Consider the following 18844-nt stretch of genomic DNA (forward strand, 5'->3'; position numbering starts at 1 on the left):
GCTTTGTTTAATTCAATTGCAATAAATCAATTCTGATGGATATTTAGCGGAACTAATTTTAAAGGTGAACGTTCAAACCAATGCCCTCCCCCTAGTGAAATCGAGCGGTTTTGTACATGGTTATTTGAGGAGGTAACCATTTTAACCCACCATACCTTGGGCCACTCTACATATTCCCCTCCAACTAGGGCCTACCGAGTAAACTCAGCATACCAGCGATCTTATAATGTCATTTTTATGTATTTTCAGAATATGTCCTATCAAAATTTCCACAAGTTAAGATAATGGAAATCAGGAGTTGCATCTCTGAAAAATTCAACAACGAAATGAAAGCACAAAAAAAAATATATAATATTGGATTAGTAGATAAATCTTTTGGTGTTTTTCTTTGTGTGGGATTTATGGATTTTAGGAGCAGGAGCATGATTTGCTTGTGAAAGTAAATCCTGTATTTGGAGCATCTTTCTGCAGTACACAGCCTTTTAACTTGATATGGATCCACTTTCCCTGGTCGAAACTGTTTAACTGTACGGTAAACCGCTTTCTCTCCATGGTTTTACCGTACGGTTATGGTTTTGTTATGGTTTTACTATACGGTTATGGGTTTTACCGTACACAGTAAAACTGTCTCAAATTACTGTACGGTTATGTTGTATGGTTAAAAATGTTGCTGTACGGTTTTACCGTGCCCTAATTTTTGTAAGGGTACTTACGTGCTCCAGAGGAACAAAACATGCATTTGACGTCAAGTTTGATTACAGCAATTGGTCTTCATGGATAGCACCGAACAGTACATATCCTTATGGTATCATCAATACAGAAAGTAGTAAAGTGCCTCTAGTTAAAAAAAGACAAACCCGACAATAAAAATGTACTAACTGACGAATACATCAATTTGTTATTGTGTGAGTAGGTGTAAAATTAGTAAAAAAAAAATGGCCTAAGAAGTTGGCATTAACAACAAAGGATCAAAGATGCACGCTGTTAGGTTTCAGGAAAAGTCAACGCAAAGAAGCAGATTTCGAGAAAACTTCAGTGAAACCTGGAGAAAGCTCGATTTGGACACTAGAGAGAAAGGGTGAGGTTGTGTTTCAACGAGGTCCGGTGTGTAGTTTGTCTATAGTTCTTAACACGACTTTTTAAATCTGTGCTTTAGTCTGGTTGGAGACTTGTTATAGACCCTTTGGATTGTTTAAACAAAACGTGACACAATACTGGTCATTGCATGCAAATCTTTAGATGTAGGCATGGGTTAAAGAAAGACCAATGCGACTTATGTATGTCAAAGAAACTATGACAGAATAATATTATACTGGCAGGTGATTTGGTGTATTGCTTTGAAGAGTGTCAGAGAGATGAGCCTTCATTTCTTCAATTTATTTTTTGACATGGAATATCACACATGCAACAATTGACTTATGTAACGACTTGCTTAATAGAAAAGAAAGCTTTCCAGAGTGCAACTCGGAAGAATTATTCATATTTCTAAATTCTTATTTATCTTTACTCAATATGATCTGGGAATAAGTATGCAAAGGTTTTAATATTGAAATCTAATCAAATGATCTATTCAAAAACACAATTTTATTGTAATATTTACAAATACAGTACTTTTCAAAAATGTTACTTTTCTCCAAATCTAATCATGATTCCTTTTGTCAATTCCAGAAGATGACATTTTATTTATTGTAGGCTAACATCCTTCACATCTTAGACTGCTATGGCAAATGGGTGAGCATCAAATGCTTAACACTTTCGGGAACGGACTTTGTCCCAAAACAAATCTCTTGCAATAGCCAACAATGTCATTGAAGGACGGACATTTATCAATATAAGCTATTACAGCCTTAATAAGTAAGGGATAAAGACCGAAAACTGTACTTCCTGTCAACAGAAGAAACAACTGAGGGGTGTTAGATAAAGGCCGAAAACTGTACTTTCTGTCAACAGAAGAAACAACTGAGGGGTGTTAGCCCCGAAAACTGTACTTTCTGTCAACAGAAGAAACAACTGAGGGGTGTTAGCCCCGAAGTTGTTTTTTCTGTTGACAGAAAGTACAGTTTTCGGCCTTTATCTGTCTTAAAACATAGTATCTGTGAGTAAATTTTGTTTGTGAGAGAGACTCAATGTATATCACTTTAAGAATCTAATCTTTTTGAACATTAAATGAGCATGCACACAGCTCACTACTGAATGTTGTTTTAAGACAGTTGTTACTTTAAGAATGTACACTTTTAAACATTCATGCATTCATTCATTGAATAGTTGATGCTTCAAGTGTCGAGATGTCAGGTTCTAGTGATGATGATATATTTATTACCCAAACAAAGACTTGTGAAATGGATGATTATAATTTAGAAACGGATACTGTTCTTAGTGATGCTCTGAATTTGGAGGAAAATTATGTAAAAGAAGCCATACAGTTACCAAACTTTGATTTGAAGTACTCTGATATAAGCGATGTTGAAACACCAAATTTACCAGAAAATGCCAAGACTTCACTAAGTATTAAAACTGAAAATAAAACTAGATGGGCAGTTAATTTGTTTAGTATGTGGAAGAAACACAGAAACAATAATAACTCTGAAGAAAAAGGTTTATTTAATCTTTCCAGTCAAGAATTGAATGAGGCACTTTCCTTTTTTATAGCTGAAGTGCGTAAGGAATCCGGTGATAATTATAAACCAAATACTTTGTATGAGATTATTATATCTATACAGGACTACCTTCGTCAGAATGGACGTTTAATAGCCTATATGGATGATCAAGAATATCAGGGTTCAAGAAGTGTTCTGAACAGTAAAATGAAGGAGTTGTCGAGACTTGGACTGGGTATTAATACCAAGAAGTCAGAAGTTATTACAATAGAACAAGAAGAGATTTTATGGAGTAAAGGCTTGTTAGGTTAAAGTAACCCACAGAAATTATTGGATACTCTTCTTTTCTTGTTTGGATTACATTTTGCACTGCGAGCTGCTCAAGAACACAGGAATTTAAGGTTTGGTATGAACACTCAATTGTCTGTTAAGTATGACTTAGAAGGTAAAAAATATCTGCAGTACATAGAAGATGTTTCAAAGACAAACCAAGGTGGTTTAGATCACAGGAAATTCAGTCCTAAAATGACAAGAGCTTATGAAAATTCTAACCCATTAAGATGTCCAGTTAGATTACATGAAAAGTATATAGCTCTGCGTCCAAAAAACGGTACAGTAGATGCATTTTATCTGCGTCCCATGAAGATGCCATGCTCTGATGTTTGGTACTGTGATTCTCCTGTAGGAATTCATACCATACAGTCCACTGTTAAACGTTTATGTCAGTCGGCTGGTATAATTGGAAACTTTAGTAATCATTCCCTTCGTGCCACAGCTGCAACTCGTTTATATCAAGCTGGAGTGGACGAGCAATTGATCACTGAAAAGACTGGACACCGATCTAATGCTGTACGAGCATATAAAAGAACAAGTGATGCCCAGCAAGCCTCTGTGAGTTCAGTATTGCATAGTGGTTCCAAAAAACATAAATTGGAAGAATTGGTGGATACAAGCCCAACTAAATTTAAGCAAGAACGTTGCGTTAATGAGGAAACCAGTGACAAAGAACATAAGGAACTCAGAGAGTTCAAACTTTCAATGCCAGGAATGAATTTGTCCATGAAATTTGATTCATTTGACTGTAGTATTGCTTCAAAAATTGCAATAATATGTTTGTTCTAGTTATCTGAAAGTCTGTTCTTTCTTAAGTTTAATAATGTACTATTTTTTCCAAAAACTGTACATTCTTAGGTCAAAGAAAGTACAGTTTTTGGAAGTTGTGAGTAGGTGTTCACAAAAACAGTACATTCTTTGAAATAATGGCCTAAAACAACAAAGGACTACTGTCTAACTATGTTTTAAGATTGTTTAATGTCACAACATGGGGAAACTTACACTAAAGTGCTACATTGCAACAGTTAACCAAAAAAGTCTGGTCCGTATTCCGTGAGCACTTCGGATTTCATCCTGGTGAGTGCAATTATAGTTCACGAGAAACTAAATTATATTATTCTCTTTCAAGGTTGTATGTTTGGATTGCTTCCTATTAACATGGCGATTTTTTAAAGAGTGTTTGTAATACATTTTGCAATAGTTGTTCTACAACCCACATCTTTAGTTAGTAGCGTGCCATTCATACCATCTAATCTAAATCCTTATCTTATTTTGGCGATTTTGGCCTCGTGAATATGAATCTGACAACAGGACGACTCTCTGACTACATTGAGCTCTGAATTGAATTTTTTTGTCATTTCATAAATATTCAAAATACAACTTTATGCCATTTGCCTTAGCAGAATGTCTTCGGGTTCGGTGATTTTACATTTCAAATAGTTTTACTTCCTTTCAGAAAATTCACTTGAAATGACCTACTTTAATTCCCGTCTTTAAATTCATGTTTAGAAATAGTAGCTTTTCCAGTGGTTAACAATTTCATCAACCCAAAGACAACACATGACTCTCAGTAGCCTAGTATTTTATTATATCAATGCATTCGAAATTGATTGGCAAAATTAAATTCAGAAAACTAGTGTAGTCAAAAGATTAGTTTGGTTGGGTAAATACAATGTAGTTTTTGATATAATTACAGTGGGAGCTACTATGCTTGTTTTCTACATGTTACTACTCTATTTCCGACTCGCTCTTACTCTACTCCCCAAAACGTACCCAAGCTCACGTATCTTTCATACTAAAGCGTTACTACATACTACAGTTATATGGCTCCTCGGTTGTTCTGCAATTAACAGTTAACAATGAAATTAAATAACATTACTAAAGAACATTTAGAACATAAATGAACATTGGCTATTTACAGTCAGTTTAACTCACCCCTCACAACTTTATGAAGTTTTCCTAGTTTCAACCAGCCTTGAAATCACTGACTAGATTACATGAGTAAAAACTAAATTTTATAGAAGTAGCGCATATTATTGAAACACAACATCTTAACCGTTTGGTTCATTTAGGACTAAATTTCTTCTCACTTTTATATAAGTTTAAGAATCTTATTCACAAATATTACTTTCACTTTTACATTATATTTATATATGAAATTATATTAAAAGTCCATACACATACGAGCATTAATATATCACATTTCACAGATTATTCTTGATAATCAGAATTCCAAATTCTTAAATCTAGTTCACTGTTAATTTATAATATACTCTACTTACTAAAACAATATTTAAAGGCCATACACATATCAGCACATATCAAAAAGGCTCCTTGGCGTGGATACACGGTCACTCATCTTTGCTTTTAAACAAAATAAACTTGAGGATTGGTCGTTCCAAACATTTAACTGGTTTCAGGCGTTCACCATCTGTGGATGAGTCTCGTGTCAGCAATTACTAGTTTAACTTTTCGAACTAGGTCGTCTTCATTGTGAAATGATTCAATTGTTCTGCCTAGACACCATCCATTTCTTGGTTATCAGGTTGGAGGTTCTTTTATTTGTGAGTCCATTTTTGGCGTGATTGGATACAGCTGAGGATCCACCAATGAACTAAAATCCAATGGAACGTGCATCTTCTCTGGTGCTGCATTCTTCTGTGATAATACTTTTTCAGTATCTTGGTAACATGTGATTTCCTTGGCAGGATAAAAGGATGCCGCTGTTCAAAGATAATATCTTGACTGATAATTCTTCCTCCTTCATGCTCCTTCTCTGATTAATCCAGATTCATCAAGAAATGAGTGTAATTTTGCGAGAATGCTAGACTAATTCAACTCCAGCTTCTTCTTCTTCTCGGCATCTCTATTGTTTGATTCTTCTCTATTCTTTTCTCTCATCTGTCTTCTTATTTCTTCAGCAAAGTCTTATGTTGATCTATCTTAATATTTCCTTTTCATCTTCTCATCTCAGTATTTATTTTCTTTGTCTATGAATTCTTTCTTTGACTTAAAATCATTGGATGTGGCAATAGCTCTCTTCATATTGTGCCAATTAGAAAAATATTCAAGTCTGGACTGATGGATGCTTAACAGCATTTGTAGCTAAAGTCGTTATTTTCTTGACTTTGGATCTTTTCCTGACAAACTAAAGAATTGTGCCTTGTTATCAGGTTCTGATCCAGTTGTATGCCACAAGAAATCCAATTAATGCTCTTTACTAGGTCGTTTGCGGATGATCATCTACTGGCAATATCGGCGACATTTAGTGATACTTCTATGTGACTCCACTGATCTGGCAAGGTATGATCTCGAATGCTCTGGATACGGTTTGTCACAAACACATGAAATCTTCTAGCGTCATTTCTAATATAACTAAGGACAACTTTACTGTCAGTCCAGAAAACAGTCTTCATCTGTTAGTACATTTTTTTTTATTCAAAATGTTGTTCAGTTGTATGGATACAACTGCTGCTGCTGGTTCTTGTTTTGAGATGGTATTTGTCGTTGAAAAATCAATAAAATCCACCTTTCCCATCTGATCTTAAACTGTTCTGAAATTTCATCATCCCATTCTCAATCATCTTTACAGAGGTCTTGTAATATCTTCTTTCCAACATGGGCAAAAGGTGATACCAAACAAAAATTATCAAATATTGAGCTTATAGTTGATTCACATCTTCTGGTGAAAGGTCTGCCATTGACTTCAATCCTGAATCTCAAGTGGTCATTTTCTATACACCACTAAACTCCTAAGACCCTTTAATTGTTTTCTTCTCCAAGGTTCGAATTCTTCACATCTACTGTACAAGCAGACTTAGGTATGACATCCAATACTGCTTTAGTATTACTGACAAACAAGTGTAGGTGGAATCATGCCTTCTATCAAAGATTAATGGTTTTTAGAATCACTTCAATTTCTTCTTCTTCTGTGGTTACTGACTTCAGACCACAATCCTCGTAGAAATAATTTTTGACAATGTTTGAAGCCTCTTCCCCAAATGCACACGATGTGGATCTTGATGGTAGTTTCCATTTTCCCACCAGAAGAATCTTAGGTAGTTTCTGTGGTTTGGTTCCACACTGACTTGATGGAACATTCCTTCAATGTCGCACATGAAAGCGATATATTTTTCTTCCTGAAACGGGATAAAATGCCCAACAGACTGTTAGTTAGGTCGGGACCTTGTAGTAGAGCTTTATTAAACTTTTCTCAAATTCAACACTACAATCATTAACAATGCGAATTTAACTTGGTTTCCTGTGGTTGTTTATGCCATGATGAGGTATAAACCATACATTCTTGTTCAGGATGTCGGATGGTGGTACCTTCTCTGCATACCCTTTTTCTATGGTTTCAATCATTAATCCTTCGTAGTCTTCTCTATAACTTACCGCACGATTCTTTCTATGGTGAAGTTTTAACGTTCTTGTCAAAACCATCTTCATGTTTTTGGGTAAGGATAATTGGTAGCGACCGTTGTTTCTTTGAGTGTTATTGCTAAGCTTCTTTATAAATTTTCTTTCATCGCGAGAGTAGGTTTCTCTATTTTGTTCCACACAATCCATCTCAAACATTAGATTCTTCAGGTAAGGATCCAGGACTTCTTTAACCTGTGTTAAAGACTGCTAGATTTGTTTTGATGGCATCAGGGTAATTTTCTTCACCTAAATTGACATATCTTGGTTTAAGTCCACTAGAAATGAAATGAATTGGAATTTTGTCCTAATTTATTGAGAAGAGATATTTCCGCGTCTTTATCGTAGAACATTCGAAAGTCTTCTTTGCAAGAGTCTCTTCATACTATCATTTCATCATAAGATCAGTTATCTTCTTGCTGGTTATTAGTGCCTTATCCAACATTATGCTGAGACTTAAGTTCTACGCTCGGACCATCTAATTGGAGCTTCTCTACAGCACAAACGTTGATAAAGGTACCATCAGATAAATCATCTTCCAGTGCATATGCTAAGTATTTTGTGTTCTGGTTTGTCTTCGTGAAGCTACCAGACTGAAACTATAAGTGAGAGGGACCAATTGTTATCATCTGAACCAACACAATTGGACACAATTCTCTACTTTGACCTTCGATCAGCTTCTATCTCCTGTTTGTTTTCCACTCTTTCCCGTTATTTCTTCAGATATCTTCAACGTGTAACAGTGTTGGATGTGACCATTTTTCACAGGTTTGTCTGTTCTTACAATACTTGTACGAATACGACGAACTTGCTGAAGACATCCACCACAAAGTCATTCATTGTTCACAAATTGTCTTCGATCTACAAGACTGATTCTTTTAAATTTATAGAAATTTGATGCCATGCTTGTTGCCACAGCAAGGAAATGTGTCTCTCTTCTCGTCTATACCACTGGTAGCTAAACATGTATGACATTTTTTTTCTGTCAACAGGTCCTTTTCTTTCGTCTTTGTACTGGTAATCTTTGACTAGTTTTAGTGCTATTACTGGATTTTTTGCGATTCGTGTTGCAGTGGAGAAAGTGTGCCGATGTTGCTACTTGTTGAAACATGTAAGAATGAAGCATGTTAGTTTCACGCTATGCGAACTTCATACGTTGTGTGGTACAGTGGGTTGACTACCGAGTTTTACATGTTCTGGGTTTCGTTGAAAATGCTGACTCTATACTTAATTGAAAATAGATAACAATTATTATTGATCAGTATTAATTCAGCAGAATATCTTTCCTCTGATCATCATATTGCAATAATCAACAAACATGACTTTGTCTTTTGTTTTCCATGAAGTGGAATTAATATTAATGGAAAATTTAAAAGTGACATTGGTGTTCCCGATAACATGTCATAAATTTACAATTTTCATGAATCGTAAATAGAACTACTGTGTCCGGTATTTACACATTTAAGGACTATTTATTCATGAATACTTATGGAATTATCTAGATCTAAATAAATTAGGCCGTCTCATTGGTTTTTCAATTTTCTATACAGGGTTTTGTAACTTTTTTGATCAGTTAAAACATATAACATTATTAGACGAGGTCACAAATCCTATTTCTCCATCCTTTTTTTTTGCATGTGTTTTGTAATTAATATTTTGTCTAGATTTGGAATTTGATGTGCGAAATGGCATTTTCCTTCATATCTTATTAGATTTACAGGCGGTGGGACAATTCTAAAATAAGTCGTTGCGTGAACTGTGAAATTTGAGCGGATATTAATAAATTGTACTGGTCTACTTTCAAATTGTCCCGACCACATTATGTTGATTTTTTTAAGTAGGCCTTTTGGCCAGGCGTTCATGCGACAAGTTGAAAATTTTCTATTAACGAGGAGACGAAGATCTATAAATGCCCTACATTCAATATCATCAACGGGTTTCCACTCTTTAGCATCTACAAGAATAGTGTCATTCCAGGTTTGATAGACAGATCGTGCATATAAGTTAGTAACAATAATCATTATGATTTAATCTGTAATGAATAAACTTAACGAGGACCTTGCACTGATTACCGATTGTTGGGGTTTTCTTTCAGTATGTCCTAAAACTGGCGTCTGTGGATTTTTTGGGGATTACAACTCCATACTAAGCCACTCTTTCCTACATGATCATAACTGTCAACAGCTTCATCATTTCATGAATATCTACAATCATATCAGCATCATTGAAGTGGAATCAGAATCAGGTGGTGGATAATATTGAAGTTCAGATCCACAATCAGAAAATTATGGTTCACTACCACTTCAATCTGGTAAAATCTTTTGCAAGACCACATTTGTACTTATTTGACACCGACTCGACATACTTAATTGACAAAAAGATATTTGTCGGATGCATGTAATATTTTTATATTTTATATATTTGGGGTCCAAAAGAACCCCAGGCTTCTATACACACAACCTTCGAGCTCATATTCACGTTGCCTTGTTCCTTACGATTTTGACATGGTTACTTTGATTTTTTTGAACTTACCTAAAATAACTTGAAGGATAAGAAATGACATTCACTTTTGAAAAAAAACTAAATGCAACACAAAATATATTGTTCCCTACACTTCTTTTTACTGAATTTTCTTATTTTACTTGGTTATCATCAGATTTTTCCCTATAATGTTATAAAATGTTCATCTACCAGGAACATGATCTTTTAACAAACCACTGGATAACATCTTTACACGACTCGCTCATGATTTTACTATTGACACGTGTATATTGATGAATGTCGATGGTAGTATGGAGGCTAACGCTGCTTTGTCTGACGCCGAGATTCTCCAGCTTGTTACAGAAAACGAAAATGAAAATACATTTGAATCAAAAGTTCATTTTAATGTCTTTCAAATTCTGTTTTCATTGTGTTTCATGAAAACCTAGATGGTGGATTAGGAATCATGAGCATCGTGTCATGATAAAGTATACTGGAAGGTTTTCGGGGAAGGGAGGGTTTGATTGTCCCAAAAAACGCAGGTCTAGGATACTACATTAAGAAATTCGAAAAGGGGGTGGGGGTATGGAACTGCTTGGTATTTTTCAGAAATTCTGTATAAACGTAAAATCAGCAGATATTATTAAAAAAAATACAAACAATTTAGAATTCAAATAAAATGTTACAAGTTATTGACGGGATAGTTGTCGATACTACACGTGATCAAATTAATTACTTTTAACGCAGTTGAAGAGTTTAAGTATCGACAATGCCATGTCGTTTAATATGAACACAAATGCATTAGATAACATGTAGATTAAATTCAAGCTGTGAGTTGATGATAAAACAGAGATAATTCGGCCGATATATAGCTGTAAAATATCGGACATCGGTTAAACATATGTGTCATACAATATATCTTGTTGATTAATCATTACCTCTATTTGCCGTTGCCCTCTAAATACCACCAAAAAAGCTGTTTCCCCAAAAACTGGCGGTATATCGATGGATTACTGTAACTCCACTTGATGTAAAATCACCAGAAGTGAGCATTATTTATTTAATCAGATATTTGCATCAAATATATAGCACGGTCAGCTTTAAAAAGCTAGTAAATCACAAATTAGTTGCCTGCGCTGTCTTGTGCAACATTTTAGACCACCATAGAGAGCCAGATTATGATAAAGAGGATGGTGATAGTAAAGATCAGACACAAGATTAAAGACACGAAAACTAGATTTGGGGGTGGGGAAACGACGCCTGGGTCAATCAATAAGAGACAGAATTACAACTCTTTGTAGTTAAGAATTGTCAACTTAAGATAAAGCGATTTCGTACAGCATGGAAAACTAATAATTTTAAACTATACAAATACATCAACCATTTTACATTCACTTTTGTTGTGCATTTCTCTCCTCATGTGTTTCTATTTTTTTTATCGTCAGCTCTGGAACAGCAATGTCAAAATGGCACAGTATATCTTCTATATTTCTCCTTTTGCTGTTTACTTTCCATTGTAAAAAAGACTGTCACTGTTAAATTTCTATTTCCGTTTTTAGATTTTTTTATCGTCGGCTCTTGGGACAGTTATGTCAAAATGTTATAGTATTTCTTCTGCATTTCTCTTTTTTGCTGTTTACATTCTTCTTATAAGTCACCGTTGGTGATAGTCGTGGCATCAAGATAGGTGGAATAATTGGTCTGGAAATATTACTAACTTTCTCTTAAGGTTCTAGAATATCTACAGTAACTATGAATAAAAAACATTTTACCTGTGACATATAAATAAAGTGTGCACTAGTATCAACATATTGATCATAGAAGACCTCAGAATAAGAAGATTTTTGTAAGCACGAATTCCACAATCTAACCAATCAATCTATAAACTTATAATGCTAAATGCAGTGGGCCGTTCTAAAATTTACTTAAGATTTTTAAGATTAAAGAAAATAGAAAAAAGTTTCTAACACAACAACTATTGTTTAAAAACTGTTCATCTTCTACAGTCAATATAACAGGTGGAACATGGTTGCACGTTGGAGGTTTTATAATTGTAGTCCTCTTCTTTTTTAAAAACAATTGCTTTTTAGATTTATCATATTCACAATATAAAACTAAATTGAATTAAAACAAAAAGTGTAGTTATGCGCGCGAAAAGAAAAAAATCCAAAGGGCAAATGCATATCCATTTTATACAAAGTTTTGCAGGGAGTCTTTTTATCCGTCACATATCAATCCTCAAGATATTTAGCAATGGGGAAACAGCTTCTGAGAGACAAACAGAAAGAAAGAGAGAAGAAGGAAAAGCAAAAAAAAATGGCACAGATTTTTCTGGAAAGGGTGAACTCTGCTCAGATTCCACAGAAAAATGTATGTTTCGAAAATGTACAGATCGTAGTCAGTAGAAAAAAATTGAAAGCATGTCACAGCTTAAAGAAATTTTGAATGAAACTGTTTCCTATAAACAATGGGAAGAGTCCGATGAAGGAAGACTCGTTAGAGTTACAATAAATATTCCCCTTGAACATGTTCTGGATGATTTAAGTCGAAAATTGACTTTTTCCACGATGTGTTTATTAAGATGTCCCAGGAAAATAATTTGAATCGTCTATTAGACAATGCAATAAGATCTTTTGTAATCAACATTTATTTTATTGAAAATTATACTCATAAAAACTCAAATTAAAATTCAACCATCAATAATATATTTTAAAACAAAGATTTTGATCTTAATACAATATCCTATGCTATTCGTTCTTATTTTATACATCAAAGACAATGTGATGAACTCACTGATAATGAAAATATCATCAAATGTTTTAAGAATGAATTAGTAGGTTAAGAAATAACTGATACGACATCAATCATACCAAACTTCATAACATTTTTAAAAAAAATCACCATCTGTCATGTGATTTTCCCAACATGTTGGTTTTCTTCGACTCCAAAAAAAAAAGCCTTTGATGCAGTAGGTGGTTCTACAAAACATATTAGCAGAATGATTGATTTGAATGATTTTTCTGTGTTTGTCAATTTGGCTACATACTCACTTCTCCCAAAAGTATTTTATTTTGAAAGTTGTATGCCAAAGTTTTATCTATTATGAACACCAAACTATTATATATACAGATATACTAACATTTCAACTAAAACCGTGGTTTTAAAATTGCTGTTGAGTTAAAGACATAACAGTATTTGTAAAATAAATTTATTAATACAAAACATTAAAAACAGAAAAAAGACGACAGAAAAATGGATATTTCGTCAATATGGAATCAGTCAATATGGAATTGGCCAGTCCATTTCTTTTGACTGACAAACATCCGATATAGGAAGAAAAAAAGAAAGATCTGATGAACACAGTATCAATGATGGGATTCTCGATGATGATCAGGCGAACGATGTGGACTTTCTATCGGCTTATGTTGGAAAGTAGAAAATTGGTCTGACAAAAAGTATTTGCATTTCGGGAAAGGGAGGGTTACCATTGGATATCCCTAGTTCGACAGTGCTTCCCCAAATTTTAGTATCGTGCTAGACGCGGAAAGGTTCAAATGAAGAGAAATGCAAGAATTAAAAATAAATTCTGTTACGTTAATGACAGGAAAATGCCAAACATCAATGATTTATTAAATGAGTTTTACGTCTTTCTTTTCTACCTATATGTGGGCAACGCCATTGCGGGATTACAAGGTGGGACAGTGGCATTAGCCTGCTCACTAATGATTTCTAATTGTCGAAGGATCTTTAACGTGTACAGCCTGTAGCCTCGGTTAATTGTCACATCCGAAAGACTATCCATCCTTTACCTACATCACTGACATTTTGGTTAATCTATACGAAACTTATCAAGAAACAAGAAAGAAGAGGCGTGCACCATGTCAAATGTCAGTCATTATTTGACAACTTTCATTAAAGTAAAATTTCAGCCGCTACTACTACTATTGGTAACAACTTTTAAATATAACAGTTAAAGTCCTCCATGTTAGTTAAAAATGCTTTTTCTATAATTTGAAAGCCTAAACAGTTGAAATGAACTCCATCTATATTTCCGAGTTCTCTAATGTGTATGTTAATATTCAAATATCACCAGTTGAATTAATAGTTAAAGGCTAAATACCTATGGAGGTCAATCGTATTCAGAATTAGATGCTTATGTCTAATACATAATTATGTCGAGATAAAACACGTTCGCTAATGCAATGTAGAAGATACAAAGACGAAGATGTAATATAACTATTGCAATGTAAAAAAACGCAAAGACAATTATGCTTTGTTCAATGTCGAAAGTGAAAGGACATTGCACCTATCATTTTAGGTATTGTGTCGGTGGTTTTATGTAATTTAACATTTGCATTATGAATTAGACGTATTGTGACGTTAGTAAAAGAGGTATTTTGTCTTAGAACATTGCACAGATGTATCGTGTCGTATGTATTAGACATAAGTACATAACATCTAATTCTGAATACGATTGACCTCCATAAATACCATGTCATGATTCACAAATTATAACATGCTTCAAAGGTAAGCAGTTTTGTCTGACGAGTAGAAAAGTAACTCTTGTTCAGAAGGGAATAAACCAGCTCACAATATGACAATGCGATGGTCTTTCTCTTTCTGAGGCTCGTTAACGTTCATTAGTGTCAGATGAAAAAGATGGATTTTTGTCTGTTATAAATACAAATCGTTTATTTTACAAGTAAATGGATTCAAGGACAGAGAATGATATCAACGAATTAAGACAGGTATTAGATCTTTTTAACCAAAAAACGAGAACCTATGAGACAGTCTTTAAGATGTTATAACCCCTTTATTTTCAATGAGAGGGTGGATACAAAAGAATTTTTATCAGTGACGGAATGTATGAAAAGAGACCTAGAAATTGCTCTGAGCTAGATGTGCCATGAACTACTGTAAAAAATCTCATAGCATACCTTTTCTGGTCTTGTAGTATGACTTAATCGCATTTGAGGAGGTCTACTGAATTAACCAAGCTTCCACGATTGTTTTCTCAAACTGAAAATGCGTGGATACTCATTAAAAGCCCCCTGAAGAGCCTACAAGTCTGATTTAAGAGGATTCGAACTGTTTAGTGTAGCGTTCAAATTCGGTCCTACATATATCAATAATATCTATTTAATGTCTGGCAATCCATACATGTTGATAATCACATCATCATCGAAAAGTTCAATCGGACCTATTTCCTTTTTTTTTCTTCTTTCTTATTTCAGAAATATCATTTATCAATAGATATGAAGGCATGTTGTCTGAAGCGAGGACACTTCACTTACCTGTATCTAAGGATGTATCTGCTTGGGATTGTTTTTTGAATATAGTAGGATAAAGTCTTAACTTTTAAAACTGTTTTGGAACATCTAGACGCAAATACGAAGATGGAGTTTTTTTGCGAGGTACCTTGTTTATAGGACAATGTGAAAGTAAGTATATTGTGTAGCAGACTGATATTTGACGGTGGACATCCCACAAGCATATCTTGATTTGAAAAACTTTGACTTCGAGATGACGTACTGTTTTTGTTTGTATTATTTGCACTGAAACGTTAGTTATTACCAGTAGGACATACAATTATCGGAAACGTACCCATTTACTATTCAGCTCACGAAATCACCAATTCAATCAGCTCAAGCAATCTTAATTTATAAACAAAAATCGTGATGGACAATTTTATTTTGTCGATTTTTACAGAGCATATAAAACAGTTTTACCCCATTGAACCTTTACATTTATAGGTCATAGTATCACAATATCCAGTACAACATTTACTACTCTGTGCTGTCATACCCGGGGTGCCCATACCCATTCCTGGCATTCCCATACCTGGCATACCCATACCTGGCATGCCCATACCTGGCATACCCATACCTGGCATGCCCATTCCTGGCATACCCATCCCTGGCATGCCCATGCCAGGACTACCAATATTGTTAACGCTTGCTCCAGGGGTACACGACTGTCCTTGCATTCTACACTGAAATATCAAAAATTGAAATAATATAATAAACCTGTAGACATTTGATAAACCATAATCAAGTTATATTAAGCACTACATCTTTACTTGTCTTGATGTTTGGTGTATTAACCTCGAGAAACTTTACTCCATAAGCCATGCCATGTCATGGTGAATCTACAACTAAATGTTAATATCCACCAATGAGCTTCTAAGACAGGTGAAAAACATTTGTAGTCATCTTGAGAAAATTCTAGCAACTTACAGATTGGACAGTAGAAACAAGGACCATCAAAATAACTGATACTGTAACCTGATGCATTTTTTTCTTTTTGTTATAAATCTGAAAATATAAAAATATTTGCAAAAACATTTGCAGGGAATTGTTGTCAGTGTTATTTTTTGATTTTGACAATTGTTACAAATACTTCTATTGCGTCACAAGCAAATATAGTTAATCTAAGTTTATTGTGTGGTCAATTGGAACCGACGACAGGCCAGCATGGGTTAATGATTCTTGAACCACATAAAACATCCCTACATTATAACACACAAATAAATTCAGGAATTGGAGTTATGTGTAGCCAAATTCACTCTGAACGACGACCTTCATCATAATGTATAAAGTGTATCTTACCAGTTCTATTCACTGTAAATTATAAATGAATCGTTTCCTATTTTCAGTATTTTATACAGTTTACTAGATTAATTAAAGAGATACCTTGACAGAACATTGACATGATCTGATAAGTTGACAATGCAATAATAATATATATATTACATGTACCGAGTTCCCGTCAAGATTCATCATTATCTGATTCATTTCTTATCAGATAAGGGACACATTTCTGTAGTGTTTGGTCCTGTTCTTTAATTTGAGCTTGTTAAATACCAAACCCGAGAATAAATTAAAGTTTCGTTTCTGCAAGAAATGTTCATAACAGTATGCAAAAGAAACGAAAAATAATTTCCGCGCTCGATTAATTTCATGCATAAAACTATGTTGGAGAAGCGAAAAAAATGTACGCACTCGATTAACGGCTCATCAAATCGTTTCAACATTTGTACATGTGGTATGAATATGTATTAAATTTAGACAAATCAAAAAAAAATTATTAAAAAGGTTATTGCCCTTGTTCTTAAAAACGCGTTCAATTTGTATTTGAAAATGTGTTAGATAGATAGAGAGCTGGTTTCTTGACGGACTTTGATAGAAATGGAATATTGTGACAATTGAGCCCACTGGATCATATGTAATATTAGGGAGGGGAGAGCGTGGAGACTTGGGACAGTGGAGAAGTGGGACACCCTCATTTATTTTTATTATTATCAACCAATTAAAATAAATTCAATTCTGCTGACCTTTCCAACCTTCATTTCATGGTGATATAAAAGCTTTGATAATCAGGTTAGTTTTAATCGTTTAATCAAGTTTTCGATGTCGTTAAGCGAAGTTTTCAGCTGTCTATTTAGAAAAACATTTATGAATTTGATTTTCTCCAAATGTTGACAAAATATTCTTTCTGTTATCTGATCTAAACCTCAAATCGTTAACATTGACAATAAAATGTATGGAGCACCAGATGTGCGAAAATTCAATAGTGTGTCCCACTTCTCCCCAAAAAATATTTTGGATGTCCCACTTCTACCCCTCAACTCATGTCAATTGGGTTTGTATCTGATTCTGGTTGGGTGAATTCAACCATCTTCAGAAAGATAATGGAGCATTTTGTGGAACGAACTCGTACATCCAATGACCATTCAGTAATTCTGACTCTGAACAACCATGAAAGTCATATTTCCTTGCTAACCTTAGAGCAAAAACAAAATGGTGTTTTCACTCTGCTTCCACATTCGAGTTATAAGACACAACAATTTGATAGCACAGATATATAATTCTGAATCAAACAGCTGGATGATTGCAAATCTCTCAAAATTGATATCAATATATCAACAAGCAGAATTAGTTGAATGTTGCAACTTCTGCAAATATTGTGTCAGGGTTTCGTGTGGGATACGGCCATTCAATAACCAGGTTTTTGATGATAACGAGTTTTTTGCCGTCTTTGGTAACCGACCATCAAGATCCAACAATTCAACTAACCTGTTCAAGTTCTTTTCCAGATCATTTAACTGGCAGGCAAACTACAAACATTTTACTGTGAAGCCAGACCGAGGGATACCAGTGCCTCCAAACAATCCTCAATGCCAAAAAGTGAAATCAACGAATATCATACTACTAGTACATATTTGACATACATAATGCTTAAAAAAGTTAACATCATTAAAATCAAAGATAAAGATCAATTTGAAAATCCTTTCAGATTGACAAGTATGGCAGGATTTGTACTATGGCAGACATACATTCAACAGTTCTGGTAGACAAACTACAAAAATAATACTGTGAAGCCAGAACGAGGAATACCAGTGCCTCCAAACAATCATTAATGCCTAAAAGCCTTGAAATTGACATTGTTTAAAGTCCCAAACAAAGCACTCAATGGCATGTTGAAAAAAGGATGACAGATAGTACATCAGTAGCGACTTAACATAAAGATATAGTGATCTTAAGAAATTGCCACATTGTTTTTCAAAAGAACGCCTCTACGTCCCTGATTGTTTTAAGGTTGTATGATTGGTGCTATAGTGAGAGAATGTGACTTCAATAATTTATAATGAATGATTTATATTTACAGCAAAACCAAAGTTTATTACTAATCACCTTATTAATTCTCACTTCATGTAACCTCTTCTCGTTTTTCTCTCTTACTTCTACCTGACTTCTGAGTTTATTTCTTACCTGTAATTAGTGATTACCTTCTCACCTTGTCAGTATGTATAATTGGATACATAGTTACGAAAAGAGTCATTAGATACTGAGATTTTGTCAAGTCAAGTTATATTTTCTACAACGAGATATTTTAGGAGTTTTATGATAATGTTCTTGATTTTCCTGGATATAGTTCGAAGAAATTTAGTAATATAGTAAGTGGGTATTAATACAGTTGCAGATATCAAATATTCATCAATAATTAAATATTAT

The 18844-nt window shown here is 34.2% G+C and overlaps 3 protein-coding genes across 3 annotated transcripts; 2 read left to right on the forward strand and 1 right to left on the reverse strand.

Moving 5' to 3' along the window:
• Positions 1 to 2285: 2285 nt before the first annotated feature.
• On the forward strand, positions 2286 to 2909 carry LOTGIDRAFT_163121 (hypothetical protein; the record flags this gene model as incomplete). Its single annotated transcript, XM_009059187.1, has 1 exon — positions 2286 to 2909. The coding sequence occupies one exon, from the start codon at positions 2286 to 2288 to the stop codon at positions 2907 to 2909; it is 624 nt and encodes a 207-aa protein (XP_009057435.1).
• A 213-nt stretch (positions 2910 to 3122) lies between these two features.
• LOTGIDRAFT_163122 (hypothetical protein) lies at positions 3123 to 3719 on the forward strand (the record flags this gene model as incomplete). The annotated part of the gene is made up of 1 exon (XM_009059188.1): positions 3123 to 3719. One exon carries the CDS (start codon positions 3123 to 3125, stop codon positions 3717 to 3719), a length of 597 nt encoding a protein of 198 aa, XP_009057436.1.
• An 11782-nt stretch (positions 3720 to 15501) lies between these two features.
• On the reverse strand, positions 15502 to 16145 carry LOTGIDRAFT_233347 (hypothetical protein). Its single transcript, XM_009059189.1, has 2 exons — positions 16067 to 16145; positions 15502 to 15822 (listed from the first exon to the last, which is right to left on the reverse strand). The coding sequence occupies exons 1-2, from the start codon at positions 16121 to 16123 to the stop codon at positions 15556 to 15558; spliced, it is 324 nt and encodes a 107-aa protein (XP_009057437.1). The 5' UTR covers positions 16124 to 16145; the 3' UTR covers positions 15502 to 15555.
• Positions 16146 to 18844: the final 2699 nt, after the last annotated feature.

This window comes from Lottia gigantea (genome assembly GCF_000327385.1).
Source record: "Lottia gigantea unplaced genomic scaffold LOTGIsca_38, whole genome shotgun sequence".
Taxonomy (NCBI): Eukaryota; Metazoa; Mollusca; class Gastropoda; family Lottiidae; genus Lottia; species Lottia gigantea.